Source organism: Chlamydotis macqueenii, chromosome 1, assembly GCF_036417535.1.
Source record: "Chlamydotis macqueenii isolate bChlMac1 chromosome 1, bChlMac1.mat, whole genome shotgun sequence".
Lineage (NCBI taxonomy): Eukaryota > Metazoa > Chordata > Aves > Otidiformes > Otididae > Chlamydotis > Chlamydotis macqueenii.
Window position 1 is genome coordinate 131,325,350 of NC_141556.1, and position 19,242 is coordinate 131,344,591.

The 19,242-nt window shown below is 44.7% G+C and overlaps 1 protein-coding gene and 1 long non-coding RNA gene across 2 annotated transcripts; one reads left to right on the forward strand and one right to left on the reverse strand.

The window, feature by feature from the left end:
- Positions 1-7,861: 7,861 nt before the first annotated feature.
- LOC147602283 (uncharacterized) lies at positions 7,862-13,732 on the reverse strand. Its single transcript, XR_015261146.1, has 3 exons — positions 13,322-13,732; positions 9,541-9,679; positions 7,862-8,045 (listed from the first exon to the last, which is right to left on the reverse strand). It is a non-coding gene; the product is annotated as an uncharacterized LOC147602283 (long non-coding RNA).
- Positions 13,733-14,135: 403 nt separating this feature from the next.
- KLHL34 (kelch like family member 34) lies at positions 14,136-17,826 on the forward strand. The gene has a single exon (XM_010116255.2). It carries the CDS (start codon positions 14,772-14,774, stop codon positions 16,557-16,559), a length of 1,788 nt encoding a protein of 595 aa, XP_010114557.2. The 5' UTR covers positions 14,136-14,771; the 3' UTR covers positions 16,560-17,826.
- The last annotated feature ends 1,416 nt before the right edge of the window (positions 17,827-19,242 follow it).

Consider the following 19,242-nt stretch of genomic DNA (forward strand, 5'->3'; position numbering starts at 1 on the left):
AAGCAAGTTTGGACACAAGGGGCAGGATTAACACACCTACCTGGACACAAGGAGGATCCATATGAGCAGATGGACCCATCAGATGCAGGGGAAGAGTGCAAGTGGCGTGGACACATAGACCCTGAAGTGGGGAAGGCAGGCAGGGCTGAGAGGCAGAAGAGGGCATAAGTGTAGGTTTATGCTTTGAGAAACAAGTCAGGGAGCAAGAGTGATTTCGGGACTACCAAGATCCCTGCTGCCATACCACTTCTTTCCTCCTGCTCAAAGTTTCTAGCAGGTAGGGCAGCAGGAACAGTGAAGCAGGTCCAGCAGGTTGGAGAAATGTATGTGCTGGGCTGACAGATGAATGCTCAGAGGAAGGCCAAAGACTTCCGGAGACATCTCAAGGCCCTTTGGATCCTTACTGTTACTGAACTCAGGAAAACCACCTTGCTTCTTGCTCCCTGCCAACGGTCCTGATGTGTGCTGAGGTGCTGACTGGGAGATGCAGGGTGAACAATGGAAGAAGCTGAGGACGGGGTTGAATAATCAGGGCTCTATTTCTGAGTGTTGCTGGTTGCTGTCACAGTTGCTGCCAAGGCTGACCCTGGCCTGGTGGCTGTATCTAGAATTAGGAGGATCAGGAGAATATCCAAATGTGTGGTTTCCTACAGAAACTAGGAAAGGAGCACAAATTCTTAACTGTCTTATTGTACAATCGAGTAGCAAATGAACACACACACGAAAAATCAAATAAGCACTCTGCCCTGTGAAACACAGTGTCCTCCACAGTGTCATGGCTCTCTTGCCATGACAGCCATGTGTCACCGGAGCCGGGGTATGGTTTACCAGCCTGCTGGCTTTCACAGTGTTCTTGGCACTTCTCGCATACTTCCTGCGTGCACATCCGTGCGCTCATCCTCCTTTTTTATTGCTGAAGGTTAGTAAGGATAAATGAAAGCCTCCAATGCCACTTTCTATGGCCAGTTTAGCGCTCTCAGATAATCTCCCGTGAGGTCACCAACCTCTTCTAAATGTCACGCATGCATGTGATCTGAAAGCCTTCACAGACTGGCCTGAATGACATCCCAATGACTCAGGCACTAATGCCTCTGAATGAGGTCATGACTTAATTCCCGGCTTTGACTGTTTCTCCAATAAAATGCCGCTGACCATCCTTGCACTGAGAGCTATCAAGAGGGGCAGTGCGAGGGTGGAGAGCTTTGAGAAGAAGGGGAAAATTACACTGGACAGCACCACACAGTTGAGAAAATTCAGTCAGCATCAAATTCATGTAGTTGTTGTGACATAAATGGGACATCTGGGCTTTTCCCTAGCCCTTGACAAGAGAGGAATGCTTTCTGCCTATGCTGCGTGTTCGGCAAGGCAAGCAAAAGCTGCATGTGCTACAGTCATGTTGCTGACCTAAAACCAAGGTCCAGGTCATCCACTGGTGCAGCGTGGTGCCTCGCCATCTGCGGCACTGAAGCGCGGTCACTCTTGCCTGCAGCCTCAGAGAATCAGACGGAGAGAGAGACACTTGGAAGAGCATAGGCTGCAAGAGAGGAAAACCACAAACAATATCCTTCACTGTGTGGGAGGGTAAGCTTCATTTTCTGGGTTGGTATTTCATGTAAAAAGCCCATGGCTCACCAGCATTCACCTGGAGAAGGGTGTCAGCAGATCCTGGGCTCTGGAGGAGCCTGGGGAAAAGCATGATTCAGAAAGGCATCAGATGGGACAGCAGCGTCCCGAAGCCCATCCTGCTAGGGTGGTGGCAGGAGGGGAGGACCAAGGGGCCTCCTCTTCCCTCCCCTTCCCTCCACTTCCTCACAGTGGGAGCCGGGCTCTGCCAGCCTGGTCTCCCCCATCCAGCTCACTTGGTCAGGGCTTTGTGCCCTGATGTCCTCTGTGGTCCTCACACCTGTGGGGAAGCAGCGCAGGTGCACAGGATTTCTGGTCCTTCCCCACAAAGCAGGGACTATTGCAGCCCTCCAAAAGCTTCTTTAGTTTTGCTGTGTTTTCCACTGCAAAGTCATTCTGGCCTGCTTGAGCAACAAGTGATCCAGCACACTGGGGAAGTGATTTTTCATTGCAGGATGGTGCGGTTATTGCAGGAAATAGACGTGTATGTCAATGTGGAGCCATTATTTCTCCAAAATTTGGCTTGTTGTGCCCCAGCATTCCCACTGGTGTTGCATTACCAGCAAATCTTTACCAAGAGCAGCTCCCAACTCTGCAAGGGAGTCTCTCTTCTGCACCTGTATCAACTTGGTACAGGACAGAATGAATCCAATATAAGAACATGGTCGTTGTTAAATTCTTGCTTATTGATTTTTTTGCCTTATTCATATTTTACATGCCTTGGTCCTTCTCTTCAAAGAAAAAACAACCAAAGGAAAGGCACATCCAGAAACGCAGTTTCCAAATATCCAGAAGAAGAACTATTTCTACGCTTCAAATTTCAAATAAGATAGAAAAGTACCCGCTTTATTTATCATTATGTGAGGCAGGGGAAAAAAACTAAAAAAAACCCCAAAACTCTAATGTCAGTGGTGGTGGAGTTCATTTCCGTACTACTCCAGTCAGTTGTAAAAAATGCGTTCTTTACGGACTGATCTCAGCAGAAGTGCTCAAGTTGTGACATCTCCGCGGAGCAGCTTTTTAAACAGCACTGATGTTGGGCAATGACCTTCCAATGGCTCTTCCCGTGAAGAGAGGCAGTGCTTTCAGGCAGACACTTTGCTTGCCCTTTGTCCTGTACATTTTCAGCTTACTGACATGCTTGGTAAATTTTCCAAACAGAGCAATCATGATGTCTCCAAAGCACCACACACCAGCATGCATCCCAAGCTCTTTCCTATTTAAGACTTTTGTTTTTCAGCAAAGCATCTCTATTTAGAAAATCACTTGTGTGAATCACCAGGGCCTGATACGACACATGCCTCATGGTTCAGACAACTTTGTTATTGAAGGCTTATCAAGAGCAAAAGATCATAGAGTACAGCCCTCAGAGGGAATCACAAGACCATCTAATCCACCTCCTTGCCTCCAAGCCCAAGCACCAATACTTGTGTAATTCCAGTCAGATTTCTAGGGGATATAGTCTCTACTGCATCTTTAAAGATCCATCCATGATGGCAACCCTACATCTCCCTAGGCAATCTATCCCAGCATTTTGTTATCATTACTCTTAGAATATGCTCCCTAATTAAAAGCTGATATTATTGGCCTGCATAAACGTAACATATATGTGTGATACTACATGTGATGCCTGTGCAGGAAACAAACAACACTGAGTAGAGCCGTCAAATTTGAAAATTATGCCAATCCTATGAATTTGCATCCTAGGGGCGAGAAAATGAACCGTTTATTTCCCAAGGCATGATTAACCTGCACGCAAGGAGCTCTTAAATGGAGGCCTTGATCTCTTCTATGACGAGAATTATGAGTCTTAAAAGAAGGTGAGCTGGTTCTTGCTGAACCCAAGCAAAAGCTAAATGAAGAAGAACTAGTAGCTGCCAGTCAGGTGAAGCTTCACCTTCTCCAACGCCTATACAGACCAAAACCAAAAAAAAAGGCAGAAAAGGAAGAGGAGAAATCACTGAAAGTTTGAAAGTCAACCCCCAAACCACTGCACTGGGCAGAGGGTGTAGCTTGGCACACAGTTTGTTGCCTTCACATGCAAGTAGCTCAGATGAGTATGCAGGTGATTGGTGTTATTAGGGATTGTGGAATTCGGGGCACAAAATCTGATAATAGCTTCCCCAGCAATTCTCCTGGTTTGGATTTTTGGTCACAACGAAGTAAAAGTTAGGTATAAGAAATAATTGCCAGAGAGCATTTCTTGTCTGAATAATCTTAGGAAGTTGAGATGAGGCCAGTAGCTAAGATGAGCTGAAGCTTTTCTAGAGCTACAGGTTACTACATATAGTTGTGTAGCGGACGTAGAAGGGCTATAAGAGTTTTGGTAAACCTGGACCTTTTTTCTTTCTTAATACAAAATTTCACCACTAATAACAATCCCAAGAAAAATAATTTTTCTCTCCCCTCCATCCAGATCTATTATATGAGAAAGTAATTCTAACTTCCCAGCAGACTATTAGCATCCAACACATCAAGCCTATCCAAAAGCATAAGCAGAATGAAGGCACTCATTTTGCATAAACTTTTAAAAATAACGTGCTGAAATGGGCCAAGAGGAGAAGAACTTACACATAAGTCCCATAGCGATGCCTGCATTTATGGCAGCGCAGGCTTACACAGGAAGCCAACATTAAATAGTTTCAGGTTGAATAGTTTGGCTCCCCTTGGAGATCGCATCTGTGACCTTTAGAAGATCGTGCAAAGCAGAAGCTGGTAAATATTTGTTTCTAAGAGAAACCCAAACAATTAAGAGCAACAAGATTTATTGACAGCAGTGACTTATGGCAGTGGCTTCACGGGAGAGCAGTTGCCAGCAATTTCTGAGTGTTTCTAAAGTGCCCATTGCACACAACACTGTCCTAAACAAAATTGGACAGTTTGGTGTCACCTTGATAACAGAATCACTTCATTTTAGTAGGCAGGAAGGACATTGCCGTGAGGGGCAGTGGCCATTAGAATTGTTTAGCTGTCTGAAGGGACTCTGCCTTCTAACTGCTCTTTCTGCCTTTGAAAATGCCCTGAATGCTTTTGTTCCTGATGTGTTAGCGATGCCTATTTATTCTCTCTGTTTGTAGCTGAGAATTTCAAAGTGTGAGAAACCACAAATGACCTATAGGAACGTAAGTTCTCTGCAGGACTTCTTTTCTGGAGGTTGTGGTAATGTGTTGTAGTTCTGGAGGGAAATGTGGTATTTTCTCCAGTAACTCTTTTCTGAAAATATGAGGAAGATCAGGAGAAGACCCTACCTGCCTAACGGTGAAAAAAAAAAAAAAAAGAAAAATTAAAAAAAATCAACTTTTTAATGACATAATGAAATTTCCAGAAGACAGTAGGAAACAATCTTACAGTCCTGCAAGCCTATCTGCTTCTGAAGTAATCCAAGTGAAATCAGGTAGCGACAGCCAGGGCAGCCATGCAATGCTGGTGGCTGAAGACTCTGCTCTCCGAAGCGTTGGTGAAGGCCGCAGCATGGGAGTGCCTGAGCAAAGATAATTGCTGCTCTTCCCCTGCCTTGCTCACTAGGGCCTGCTCACCCCATACAGACCACTGATGCAATGTCTACACATCAAGAGTTAACACATTAAAAATAACATGCTATACATAGAAATTAATCAGGCCCTGTTCTATAGCAGATAAGGGGCTCAATTGTAAAAGGTCTGATCTTTAACACAACCTTGAGTCAAACACGATCATTGGGAGCCGAATATACCCTGTGTATCAGGTGAGAAAGCTGGTATATAAAGCTGAAAAATTAAGCTAAAACAGGTATTTTGCCCCTCCAAACTTCTCTATGCTAAGAACATTGCACTTCTGCTTGTACCAGAGTTGATGGCAAAATTCCTGTTGGCTTAAAAGGAATCAAATCCAGCCTCTATTTCCATACAACTCTGTAAACTTTGAACTGGACAATACTTATTAGATCACAAAGCTCATTTGAAGAAAATTGCAAACTCCCTGTAGAAGATCTGTTAGACTTTTAACAGCTGTTTTGTTTTGTCAGAGGCAAACAAACCCACTTGGGGAACAATTGCCAGGTGATTTGTATGATGATGATTGCTTTCATTTTCTTTTTATTATTTCTGCTTACAGTCTCTTAACCATAGTTGGGAGTAGTAGAAATATCAGGGTGTGCAGCTTGTTTACATAGATTGCTTGTTATTTTACACGTACAGCTGGTGGGTGCCAGAAATGAATGGATATGGCTATTTCAAGGCATCTTCTGAATTTGAGTGTTTTCAAGGGAGTGTAATTATCCAGCCCTGAAAATTATGTTAGGGTGCTATTGGTGGGAAGTACTGGAGAATATACTTAATCCAATCTGTCTTTTTAAAAGCCTTAGCTTAGCTAGTGTAATGGAGATGCTCTACTAGGAGCGCACAGTAGCTCCTTGCATAGTGGTGGGTGGAAGTCTGCCTCAGGCCTAGTTTGTGAAGCTAATAGATTGGTTTTGACTTTTTTTTTTTTTAACCAGTGCCATAGGCACACTCATACCTTACTGTGAGCTAAATGAAGTTGTAGACACAGAGATTGTCTACTCCTCTGCATATATATGTTTATCCTACTTACCTTTTTAAACCAGGTTTTCTCTGACAGAATTTGTCATTTCCATAATGCAAATTAAGGAAATTTTCTTTGCGGTAACTTGCTTGTTGGACCACAGTTCAGCAAAGAGGAAGACCAGAAGAGGCCAAAAGGTAGGTAAGCCATGGTTGTACCCTGTCAAGATGGTCAATGTTGACCCAAACTACTGTATTGCTGTCATTGCATGACCTCCAGAAAGTACTAGTAATGTTATTACTTGCAATTTGAAAGAACTTGAAGTATGTGCATTTATTTTTAATCTCCTCTCCCTTTCAATGGTAGAATATCAAATTTACACCATTGTATGGTAGCTGCATTTAACCACATTGCTCATGTGACTACAGCTCTTGTTTGCATCCTCCCCTTTGCCATGACAGCTGTCAGGATCAGAGGAGGCTCCTAGACATCAGTGCTGCCTCCTCGAATGGGGGAGGAAGATACAGCTGGACTGGTTTTGTGTGTGTGAGGACTCTGGATTTTCTGGAAGGAGCGTGGCATCCTGCTGAAGCATGTTCCCCCCCCCCCCACCCCAAAAAAGCACTGCCTCTTTACTGCAGGAGGAGTTTTGCCAGTCTACCTGAGAGGGCATCTCTGGCTGACCCCTGTCCCTCAGGAGATTATGTGCTTACGCCAGCTGCATTGGTTGGTACGTCAGCAAGGCTGGAGTGGCGCATCCAAGGGCTGCTGACTTCTAATGTCAAACAAATTTCATGGTTCTGCTGAGAGACACCTAGTGCCCTTGAGAGATGGGCCACCTGGGAGACCAATGGACAAATAGGTCTTTGCAGTATTAGGAAGGTGGTTTACTCTTAGGTGTTTCAAACTTTATGTTTCCCTCTAAAGGGTTTCAAGTCCATCTGCCTTATGCTTTTCTCTTTACCTGTCTACAATTTCATTTCTTTGGTGCGACAAAAGAGCTAACATACAACAATGACTTTTCCACTTCAGGTAAAATCCAAAGGTCTCCTGAAAACTCTGCCATTGTACCAAGAAAATGATGCTGCACTATCATGCCAAGCACACGCTGCCGGAACTCAGAGCATGGGCTATCTGTGTTCACTCCTTTTGAGTGTCACTTGTGTCAATCTTTGATCTAGGCAGATGAGACTGAAATAAACTTGCTGGAAAAACAGTCAGTATCTCTACAGCCTTTCAAGCTGGTTCCAGTAGACTATGTGTTTTTTTTTTCCTGGGCAGACAAACCCTTGCACTTCCATGAGGAGTCAATATTGCTTCTAGCACAAGAACTCTAAAGTAAAAATTAATAAAAATAAGCTCATAGTACATTAGTTCTTGGAGAGTGCCTTTGGGATGGGGGGTTTGGCTGACTGCTATCCACAGCTTATATGCATGCCCAGTATCCATCCAGCTCATACGGGGGAAGAGGGGAGATGACTGAAGCCATGGTGTGCCAGGACTCTGTCCTGGAGAAGAAAACTTGACATATGTAATCCAGTTTCTATAACTGTCTTTTTAGAAATTTATTCCAGGAGTGGAATTCAGAAACTGTGGAGGGAGATGTCTCTCTGGTGAGTAGGGCCACCAGTACCTTGTACCACTGTGGACTGGCTCTGAGCTCAGCCTGACATGTAACCAGTGAGGCTTGCTAGTCACTCATGAAGATTAGGAGGGTGAATAAAACACATCCCATCAATGCCTTTGCCACACTCCAGCATGGCTTTATTCAGTCAGAAGTCATTAAGACAAAAAGCCCTCTACAAACTTTGTGGTGTTCTGTTCATCATCCATTCTTCAGCATGTGCAGTTCATTCCAGCTGCACTCCACCCAGTGCGAGGGCTTGGGTGCTCTCTCTTAGCTGTCCCTTCCACTCTCAAATCTGAGAAAATAGGATGAAGTAGGATTAGCAAGTGCAGGTGCAACCCTTCCTGTCCCGAGGGTAAGCCTGAGAGTTGCAGATGATGGAGGGACCAAGTCCAGATTCAGCAGGTAACATGCTGCTGCTGCTAACAATGGTGATGACAATGATGAAATAGTGTGCAGGTTGTAGGAACACATTTAGTGATCAATTGAGTGTGGCCGTCAGGCTCTCATTATCTCATAGAGTAACAGCACTAACAGCAGCCGATTACACTGTAACCTTTACTTTGCTAAGCAACAGTCTGTGTCTTAGAGAGCATTTGCTTGAATGTGAATTAGGGAATGGAAGAGGATGGAAAAGCTGAATCCCAACCAGCTTGTGTGAAAAGCCCCTTGACTTCAGAGACCTCTGCAGTCTGCATCAAACTCCATGAAGGCTCTTGGTGTTACTTCATCTATATGGTGTCCTAATAGAGGAAAATGTCATTTGTGTTTTCTCCTCTGTGGTTCCAGAACATTGTTTTTTCATTACATTTCTATCTCTATTAAAAAAAAAAAATCACAATTCTAATTACAAGTAAATGCATTAGCAGACCATTGTGATACGGGGAGCCAGTCTCCATTCCCCTATCATTTTTTTAAACCTGAAGTGTGGATCCCTGTTATACTGGTTTTGTACTGGGTACATGTGTCATTAGGCACACAGAAACCACATCACGGTGGACTCTGCAGTGGGGGCAGAGCTGGGAGCTGCTGGCTGTATCCAGCCACAGACAGAAGGGCAAGACCCAGCTGTCCTGACCTTAGTGGTCACACAGCCCGAAACCACAGCTTTTGATACTGGATGTTCCCAAGTAAATAAAGTTTGTGAACCCAGTTTGATCAGCCATGAGATCTTTGGGAGGTAGGATTGTTTCACAGGGGTCAGAAATGTTCCTTGTTTAGCAAGGGGGCCTCCACATATGCAGAAGTGACCTGTGAGCAGAGCAGCTTGGGCTAGAGCTAGGCATGTCCTCACCATGCAAACTCTGCAGCCACCACGGTCTCTGAGCAGCCCTGAGCTGGATGCAGAGTGAAGGCCTCCCTGGTCCCTCTCTGCCTCAGCTGCAGCACAGGCAGCGCTGGCTGCCCGAGAGGGAAAAGCAAGGGCTCCGTGCAGAGTGCCTTGGTGCCACTAGACCATCATGGGAGCAGATGGACCCCAAGCAGCCAGTGAAAACTGCCCTCCCCTGTGAAGCGCTGTGAAGGCCATTAGTACATCTGCTCTGAAATGGGCTCATTAAGATACATATTCACCCTCATTAGCTGCATTGCCTGACTCATCCCACTGCAGTTGCTCTGAAATGGGAACCCAAGTTAAAAATTTTCTTAACTTGTTTTTTATTCACTGGGGAATCATAGAATCACAGAATGGTTTGGGTTGGAAGGGACCTTTAAAGGCCATCTAGTCCAATCCCTCTGCAAGAAGCAGGGACATCTCCAACCAGATCAGGTTGCTCAGAGCCCCATCCAACCTGGCCTTGAATGTTTCCAGGGATGGGGCATCCACCACCTCTCTGGGCAACCTGTTCCAGAAGCTCACATTTAATCCACTGGGAGAGCAATAGAAGCCATAACGACATCCATCTTCATGGGAGGCAAATGAAATCGAACCTGAAAAAAGGGAGAGGAAACAAATGAGGCACAGACTGATTGAAAGAGTTTCATTTTGTATTTCACAGTTTGACACACAATGCTTTCTCACATCAGAGTAGTTAGCGCTAGCATAACCCAATTTTGATATATCCTCAACCCAAGTATGCCAAAGATATTCCCTCCTTTCCTCCTCTTTTTTCCACAACACCACAGAAAACTGCCATGTAGCCATCGCTTAGCAGACACGGCCTTGCAGCAGTTTTTGACTGGGATCCCCGCTGTGACTGCTGATCACACTAAAACTCTTCTCCCTGGTGCCAGATGGAGGCTTGCACTCAGCCAAAAAGTTTCTTCTCAGTATCGTCCCTGCACACAGACCCCTTCTAGGTGGCACGTGAATGGATATGGTGTGCCAAGGGTTTGGAGACTCCTCTGACGGCTGGGGATGCACTGCCCTGCACTGACTTCCTGCTCCCTCAGCTCAGAGGGGCAGAGGGTCCCGTGGGCACCTCCGTCTCCTTCACACAGATAGTGCTTAAAGTCACATGTGTCCCCAGCCTCCCCCTGCCAAAATGGAAACCTCACAGCCTTGGCCTACCTCATCCAAGCTGGTAACGTTCTCCTGTGCTTTTATACACAGACATGATCTCACCATACATTGCTTTTAGCTGCAAGACAATTTCTCCTTCTTGCTGTTTTGTTCCTAAAGACTGCTTTCCTGGGCTAAACATCCTTTGCTTTAAATAGACGGGGTGACCCAAATACTATTGTGAATGATTATTCAAGGATGAAGAACAGACTCCAGTTCAATGATTTTTACAAGAGAACTTAAGTCAATATGATCATTCTGATTAGTAGTTTCTAGAAAGCCTATTTGCTACATCGTCCCTATTACATTCATCATTTGGCTCACTTCTGCTGTATTTGTTCATGCGGTACATTATCAAGCATCTGAAGCATTTGCTCTGTTGTTCTCTGGACTGCACAGATTTCTTCTGGAACAAAATGTAGCTTAGAAATCCTCCGCTGTGGATTTTTGTAATGAATATTTTTCAGTAAGTCGCTTGTTATTAATGAGCCTAATTTCAGTTGTACAACTCTTTTTATAACCTTTAGTCTTAAAAATAATTGGGAAAATTTACAGTGGTAATTGAAGTTTTTATTAACTGATAGCCTACTTGCAAGCTTAAACTGAACATGGCATTGCAATTTGGGCCATGTTTCAGCTTTGTATAGGAAAAAAATAACTGCAAGCACAGAAGCCAATATTTTTCCCAGAACATCGCTGAATATTCTGTTTTATTGCAGACTGTATACTGTAGTATAGCAATGATTTCAACAGAAAATGTACTAAAAGCCTGAAATCTAAATCTAATTTAAAGTCTAAATGATGTGCATGATTGAAAATATGCTATCTATTCCCAGCAAATCACATATCGTTGAAACACTACTATTTCCCTAATTTTAAGCACCATCTAGTGACTCAAACATTAGATCTGATCTTCCAAATTACAGATGAGAAAAGTAAGATCATGGCTTGACTGCATCCGACCTAGAGCTAGGTCTCTTCCTGAAACTAATAAATTGGCTGTTTAGTCACTGTCTGTTCTCTTGCTAATAGAACTTCAATATTCCTGCAAAGGTGCCGAAAACCCAAGTTGCCGTCTAGAAATAATTTGTCTGTTGACAAAGGATGGTACTGGCTAAGTAGGCTCCATAGATAAACAAAGCTAACTGCCTAAAAGTGGAGCAGGGAGAAACCTCATTTTGATAATGACGATCTTTTTTTTTGTGTGTGTCTCCAGAGCAAGAGACTGGAAAGGGATTGGCTTCATTTCAATTATAAGTGAAAGAAAAAAATCTCCTGGCAAATAAACAGCTTTATAAGGATGATGATTCTTACCATTTGTATTAGCCAGCTTGTCATGAAGATGAAGTAGGTCTGAGAGGGAATCGCAAAGCAAATCTGCATACATTTATAGGACCTGCTTATCTGGCGCTGGTGTTGAACCAGTTCAGTTAAATGAGCACCGGCTCCTGTGGCAACGCACTGTAATCAGCTGGCAACTGACCTGCATAAACCGTAGCCCGGGCACAGGATTCATTTGGAGAGCAAGTGATGCGTAACCAGTTTGGTTGGCATGGCATCACTCTGGGCACAGGCATGGGCCTTCAACCTGCGCTTCATTTGGCCTCTCTGACGTTACAGTGCTTGCAGTCGGTGCCGTGCTGGTACTTTATACGTGCCTGGTGCAAGCTTGGCAGCACCTGCGCCTTGCTGAGGGAGATGAAAAGGCACCTTGCCTTTGCCTGGGGAGTGCATCGCTTGATGGCGGAAGCATGATTTGGCTGCTGCTGGCAATATCCACAGCTGCCCAAGCCACATCTCTGACCCCTTCTGGGTATGTCTGGATCCAGGGGAAGTAGGATTTAATTAATTATGTGTCCTCAGCACCAGCTTCTCTGGCTTACCATCGTGTATGAAGCACTTTACCAGTGCTGGGGAGGCTGTTGGCCATGGCTCAACAACAGAAGATCAGTCTCATTCCTGTGTGTCGGGCGAGGGTCCTGTGCCAAGGGTCTCGCCCAGTGGCAGGTCCCCAGCTGCTTGCCCAGCCAGTTACTCACTCCTGACTTCTGCTGTGCTCTGGGTTGGGCACCACATCTGCTTGGGAGGTCACAGAGCAAGGGAGCCTGAGGTCCTGACCCAGGCTACAGAGACCTCTCTGCTGTCATATTTCTGGGTTTCCCCTTGCTTCTCTACAAGCATCAGTTCCCAGCCCCCTGCCTCAGAGCAACCACAGCAGCACAGGCAAAGGGCTGATGGAGGACAAGGACTGTTGGTGAAGTGCCAGTGGAGGTGGTGCCAGGACTTGCTTACGCCAGGACTGCTGCAGAAAAGCTCCTCAAATTCAAGCCTGTGCTGAAGGTGCAGGCCCATGCTCCCCTGTGCTCATTGCTTGGTCTCCTGGGGAAAGTGCAACGGCCCAGCTTGCTGCTTCGAAACAGTGAGGGTGTATCTGCACCTCCTGTTACTGAAATCTGGTACCTTATGGGGTTAAACTGGGGAAAACAGCATCTGAGGGAGCGGCAGTATTTAAGGCCTGGTCCCTCATCACCAGCATGCATAACTGCTGAGGGGTGACAGAGCTGCCCTGTCACTGGTCTGTGCAAAACAGGAAAAGCATCAGACCAGCAGCTTGGACTCAACTGCCCAACTTTGTAAGCAACATCTGAGATACTTTAGAGTTGTCCCAGTGTGGACATAGGCAAAGCCACTGGGAAAGAGAAACAAGGCATCCCTTTCCTCCTTCATCCCCACTGCCTGTGCATGCCATTTTACTAGCAAGGGAGAAGATTTTTTAGCAAGATCCTGATTTTTCATCTATAATGACATGATGGAAAGTGGATTCAAGCTGGAAATCCATTTTCAGAGCTATACAGTGAGGAAGAAAAATGTTTTTGGAGGAGTTCTCCACAGAGCAGAGCATATGTAGGTATCTGCTGAGCAAGAGAGCTGAAGCTCACTGGAACAGTAGCACGGCATGTATGACCCACATCAGGATCCAGTCGCCCAAACACCGCTCAATCACAGGGATGAGCCAAAATTTCATGACATCACATAAATAAATATAAACAAATACAGTAAAAAGACTTTACCTTTGGCTTGAGTAAAAGATTACGTTTTTCAGTCCTGTGGGATCTTCCTCTGTCCCCAAGTCTGCTGGCTCATGATGCAGCAAAATGGTCTGGCATTTGTCTGCTTCGTCACTTTGCAAGTCCTCAGCATGTTTGTCCTGGAAAGAAAGGTGTCAGGAGGAGATTTCTGAACACCTCCACCCAGAGTTATGCAGGGAAAAAAAAAGGAGAAAAAAAAGCAAGCTCTAAGAAGTCAGAATGTGTAGCCTGCCCAGAGCTACTATTCCTGGTAGAAATTAGACCCTGAAAGGCTTGGGTGAAAATCGGAGATAATCCCCTTATACGTGCTTCTAATTGGGACAAACTGAAAGTGAGAAAGCTGAGCGAGTCAGCTCCTGCCCATCCCAGGGGGCTCCGGGTTTGTTCCCAGCTGGTAACCGAGAGCACAATTATGCAAAGCCTCCTCTCTAAACAGATTTCGGATTATTACGGCCGAACTGGGGGAATCTATTTTTGTCCCCGCTTTGTGTGAATGTGTTACCCTTGTGATTGCCAGTCAAGTCATTCCAAGTCAGCTGCTTTGGCCGTGGCTGTTGGTGGAAGCTCCTCCGTCCGCCCGGTCCCTGGCCCCTCTGCTTGCCTGCCTGGGATCAGCTCCTGAGCAGGCGGGACGAGGGGATGTGCCCGTGGCTATTCTGGTAGCTGTGAGTTATGGCAGTGTCATGTGAAGCAAATGGACCAGAAATGCATGTCAAATCGAACCAGTGACTAATCATGATATTTTTGTTGTCTTAGTGCCTACCGGGCAAAGATTTACGGGCTTAGAAAATCTTGACGTAACAATCCCTGGGCGCTGATTTGCTCTTCAGCAGAGGCTTCCTAAGAGAGTGCGAAAAAAGGACGGAAAGAGGGCCACTGTCCCAGGAACGGCAAGGTCTAAACTTGTCTGAGTTTGAAATATAAACAAGAGAGGAGAAAAGCTAGCACTCCCTTCTCATCTGTGTCTGCTCAGAGCCATGAGCTGGCAGCCAGAGAGGATCTATTTGATCTGCCTGCGGAGCAAGAAGGGTCGAGGGCGACGGCTGAGCAGACACAAAGTGCTATTTGTTGGCATTGTCATCTAGCTCCCTCATCTGTCACCTGATGGCCAGCCAAGCAAGTGCTCAGCACAACCGTGGACCATTCATCCCTGCACAAGCGACGGAGGAGAGAAAAGTAAGCATCCTACAGCTGCTACGACATTCAGCTGTTTTTTCTATAAAGGAATGCATTGAATTCACTACAAATCTACTAACTGTCCCCATATGCGAGGCAAGAGACTGATTTTTTTTTTTTTTTTTGGTTGGGCTTTTCTCTAACAGCTGGAAATCTGCTGGGCATTCAAGCAATGGCTGTTGAGTAGGGCAGCTGTTTCAATATCTAATTGCATTTTTGCTTTAATAACTCAAGGGGAAGCGTTGCATTGCCTACCATGAGCTACTTCCTGTCCTACTGCAAAGCGCACTGCACCGCCGTGCTCGCCCAGTACCAGACCCTAAGATCAGAGGGCTTTCTGTGTGATATTTTGCTGAAAGTGAAGGAAAATGAGTTTCCTGCACACAAGTCCTTGTTGGCATGCTCCAGCGACTATTTCCGAGCCATGTTCAAAAGTTATACCCAAGAATCTAAAGCCAATGTAATTCACCTGCAAGTTGTCTCACCCACTGGTCTCCAGCACGTCCTGGATTTCATTTACACTTCCTTGTTGCCTCTTTCCTTTGAAAGCCTGGAGGATACCTTGGAAGCTGCAAGCTACTTGCAAGTGACTGATGCTATTGGCTTGTGCAATCAGTACTTAGTTAACAATCTCGCCTTGGAAAACTGCTGCTTCTCTGCCAACGTGGCCAGGAGGTTCTACCTGCCGGATGCCTTAGCAGCAACAGAAAAATACATTATCAATAATCTTTGGAAACTGCTGGACTTGGATTTGTCAGGACTGCTCGAGCTGAACTTCAGGTCTTTGCTAGCAGTGGTTGAATCACCAGATCTCCCCATGGTGAAAGAAACGTGCCTGTTGAATCTTGTGCTGCTGTGGCTGAAGCAGGATAAATCCAGGCTGGCTCATGCTAGCGGCCTTTTAGAGCACATAAGATACGGTCTCATCCCAGTGGAAGAGCTGAGAAAAACCTACACACAGTCAGAAGTGCCCCTCTCCGCAGGTATTAAGTGCTTGATCATTAAAGCAATAAATTACCATGCATCTGTTTTCAAGCAGCCTGTCCTGCAGGATAAGTCCACCACGCTGAGGAACCAGAAAACTCGGGTCATTCTGCTGGGGGGAGTGACAGCAAGCGAGGGGCTCGTCACTGATGTGGTGGCCTTCGACGTTTACAATCACAAATGGCGAGCTCTCACGCAGCTGCGGGACAGGGTGCAGAACCACAGCGTGTGTGTGGTGGGGAACTTCCTGTACGTCTTGGGTGGGGAAATAGAAAGTAGTGCCCTGGGTGATGCTAAAACTGAAAAGATCTTATCGGTTACAAACAAAGTCCATCGTTACGATCCCAGATTTAACATGTGGACCCAAATCACGAGCATGCTGGAAAAAAGATGCCAGTTTTCTTGTTGTGTCCTGGGCAAGGATATCATTGCCATTGGTGGAAGGGGGGAGGATGGGTCATTGCATTCGTCTGCAGAAGTCTACAACATCAGCAGAGACAGGTGGACGAAGGCCAGGGAATTGCCATGCAAGATGTATGGCCATGCCAGTGCCATTTGCAAGAATACTATATACATCTCTGGTGGCAAGTACTCAGACCCAGCCAACACAAGCAAGGACGTATATTCTCTGAGCTCGCTTGAAGGGCAGTGGGTGAAACAAGCCTCTATGAGCATTGCTCGGTTTGGGCATCAGATGGCAACCATCAGAGAAGCCATATTCACCTTTTTAGGACTATATGAACCATTCTCTGAAATTGAAAGATACGACCCTGATCAAAACCAATGGACTCGGTTAAGACCACTGATTTATGATCGATTTTGCTATGGCCTGGCAGTGGTAGAGGAAACGGCTCTTCTTATCGGGGGAAAGAAATGGCAAAACTCACAGGAAGTCCCCACGCAAGACGTGGTTGGCTATGATATTGACAATGATGGCTGGGAAGAGATCTGCAAAGCCCCCTTGCCTTGGTGCGGGCTGCAGTGTGCGGTGCTGCAACTCTCTGAACTGGTAGATGAGCAGGACAGTGACAGCCAGCAGAAGAGGCCGCCGAACTGCTGAGCTCACATGTGAAGAATAATCGTCCCAGGAGACGAGCCAGTAGGAGGGTCCTGGAGAAGAAGAAAATTGCCATGGCATTGAATGTGACAGGGTGGAGGTTTTGCTTTGATAGGCCAAACACTTGGTGAAAACGGGCAAGAAAGTCAAGCTCCATCATGGGAAAAGGTGCTGGGATTTATAAAGCTGGAAGTCGATCTCACTGAGGAAGGATGTAGCAAGTAGCACGTTTAGAGGTGATAAGCAAGAATTGTAATCCTTGACTTTTGAAGAATAATACCTAGATAGCACTCAATAGGTGTTGCTAATCAGATTTTTCAAATGTAAAAAAAAATATAATCCATCTTTTCTGTTTTCTTAATCAGAGGTAATTTTCCCAGCTGGTAAGTGCTATTGAATTTTTATGCTATGGCTAAGCAAAATGAAAGTGAGACGTATAAAGACCAGAAAATTGATGCCTACGAGAACTAATAATAAGTATTGCCAAGGAAAAGGTATTATTTGATACACTACATACTAGGCAATAATGTCTTAGCTAACCAGCATGAAATTACTGGACAGAAAGCATGGATTTTTTGATATGTAGACTCACTTATGGCCATAAGTTTAAACAGTGACTGTTTCATAGAAGCCGCTTCTCCCTGAGCAGCCTTTGTTGCGGCATGCCTTTCAGGTGCTTATTTTGCGTTATTTTAAAGACGCACACCACCGGTACGTGTATCTGTGTATCCAACCTTGTGTTAAGTTTAGATGGCCAGAACTGAATGGGTGTATTTATTATCAGGCTCTAAGAAACTTGTTACAGGAGTTGTTGTAACTAATGCCTTGATACTTACCTCGATAGCACACACTGCTTTATTGTACCGGGTCATAATGGTAAAATTGTTCATAGCTGTTGAACTAGGACATGAGAGAATCCTGCAGTCAAAAAAGGTTTACTTTCCTCAGAATGTACAAAGGGGAGGGAGGTAACTGGAGATTTTCAGAAGTCTTTATTTAGTGACTGCCTACATGGGAAACAGCAAAAGTCTTACTTCTTTTTGGCCGTGTTGGCAGAGTTCAAAGGCACAGATTATGGGGGTATTTTAAGGTATGTGGACCTGTGAGATGCAGGCAAAATGGTCAGATGCCACAGAATCACTTTGGTATGGAGTAAATTGACTCTTGAGACACAAAGGTTCATTTAAAAGCTAAATTTATTGTACTTCATTTTACAGTGTTCCCTTTCTAAGCTGAGAGTTAATACAATAAAAATATATATAGAAGAACATTTAATAGTCTTAAAAGAAGGCAGCACAATGGATAGGACACATGTTCTTTGTCACCAGACCAGCTTAAAAAACTGTAATGTTTAATTTTCACCTTTAAAGCAATCAAGCTGACTTTACTAATGTAAAGTGCAGGCAGAATAGCTGTTGCATAGCAACAGATCTAAATCTTCTGAACTGCCTTGGCTTTGACAAGGAATCAACTACACAATGTGCATATACATCCATCAGATATAAAGAGTTTTTTATATGAATATATTTACTTTTGGTCCAGTAAAACAATAGCAAGAGAATCTAAATGCTTGGAACGATAGCACAACCCATTTCAAGTCAAGCATTTTTAAAGAGAAATTTACAAAAACCTCACAAATTTAATATACATGTCAGTACCCATGCAGTAAATAAATGTCCAGTTTATACAAACAATATTCTTCTAACGGTACAAATATTACACTGGGTCCAGAATTCTATACAAACGCTAATACATGATTTGTCATCCGTATCGACTTGAATATAGGATTACTGAAAATGGGCTACAGAAAGGCCACTCTTCTGTACAGTTGTGCAAAATCTGCAAAACATTTGCAATCCAAATGCAATAAAACAACAAGAAAGAAAGAGGCGGAGAAAGGGAAAAAGAAAGACAGAAAGGGGAGAAAAAAAGAAAGAGAGGGAGAGAAAGGGACAGGAATAAAGAGAAAAAAACAAAGGAGAGAGAAAATAAATCTGTCCATTCTTTCCTCTATCCCTTCATGGATAGAACTGCCAAAACATCAGAGCTCGTAAAGTTTGAAGTACATTCACTGAGCTGTACAGGCAATAGTCTAAAGTTGGTTAAGAGTACAGCTCACTGGAAAAAGTATAAAGGAGGCTTTTCCCTTTCACATGAGCATTATTAAATCATGTCATGAGTCCTAACTTATGCAGCAAAATACTGAAAAGCAGCAGAAATACTTTGTCATGCCCTGATCACTTTTCAAAAACAAGCCCATAACAAGTAAATATGTGATTTAAGATTTCCCTCCCACTTTCTTATGCCAGGACGTGCCTAACTCTAAGGAGCTATTTCTACTCATATTCACTGGGTTGCCTCCAGTACATCTCAAATCTCATGGAAGTTTAAAACATTTAAATTGGCTTGTGAGCTCAGCAGAACCCAGACCCATCCCTTCCCCTTCAAAAGCAAACCAGAGGCTTTTTAACTTCCCGGTTATTTGTCAGGTTCTGTGCTCAGCTCTGCTCCCATCACACATTTTCCCTGCATACAATACGGCCAGATTTCACAGCTCACAAAACACGTAGGAGACTACTTGAAAAATCCTATTCATTCCTTTTCTATTGTGGGAATTTTCAAAGCCTCTCAGATTCGGAGCATTTTGTTGGGAATCTTTTCCACTGCTGCTTTTCTGGGCAAGAGA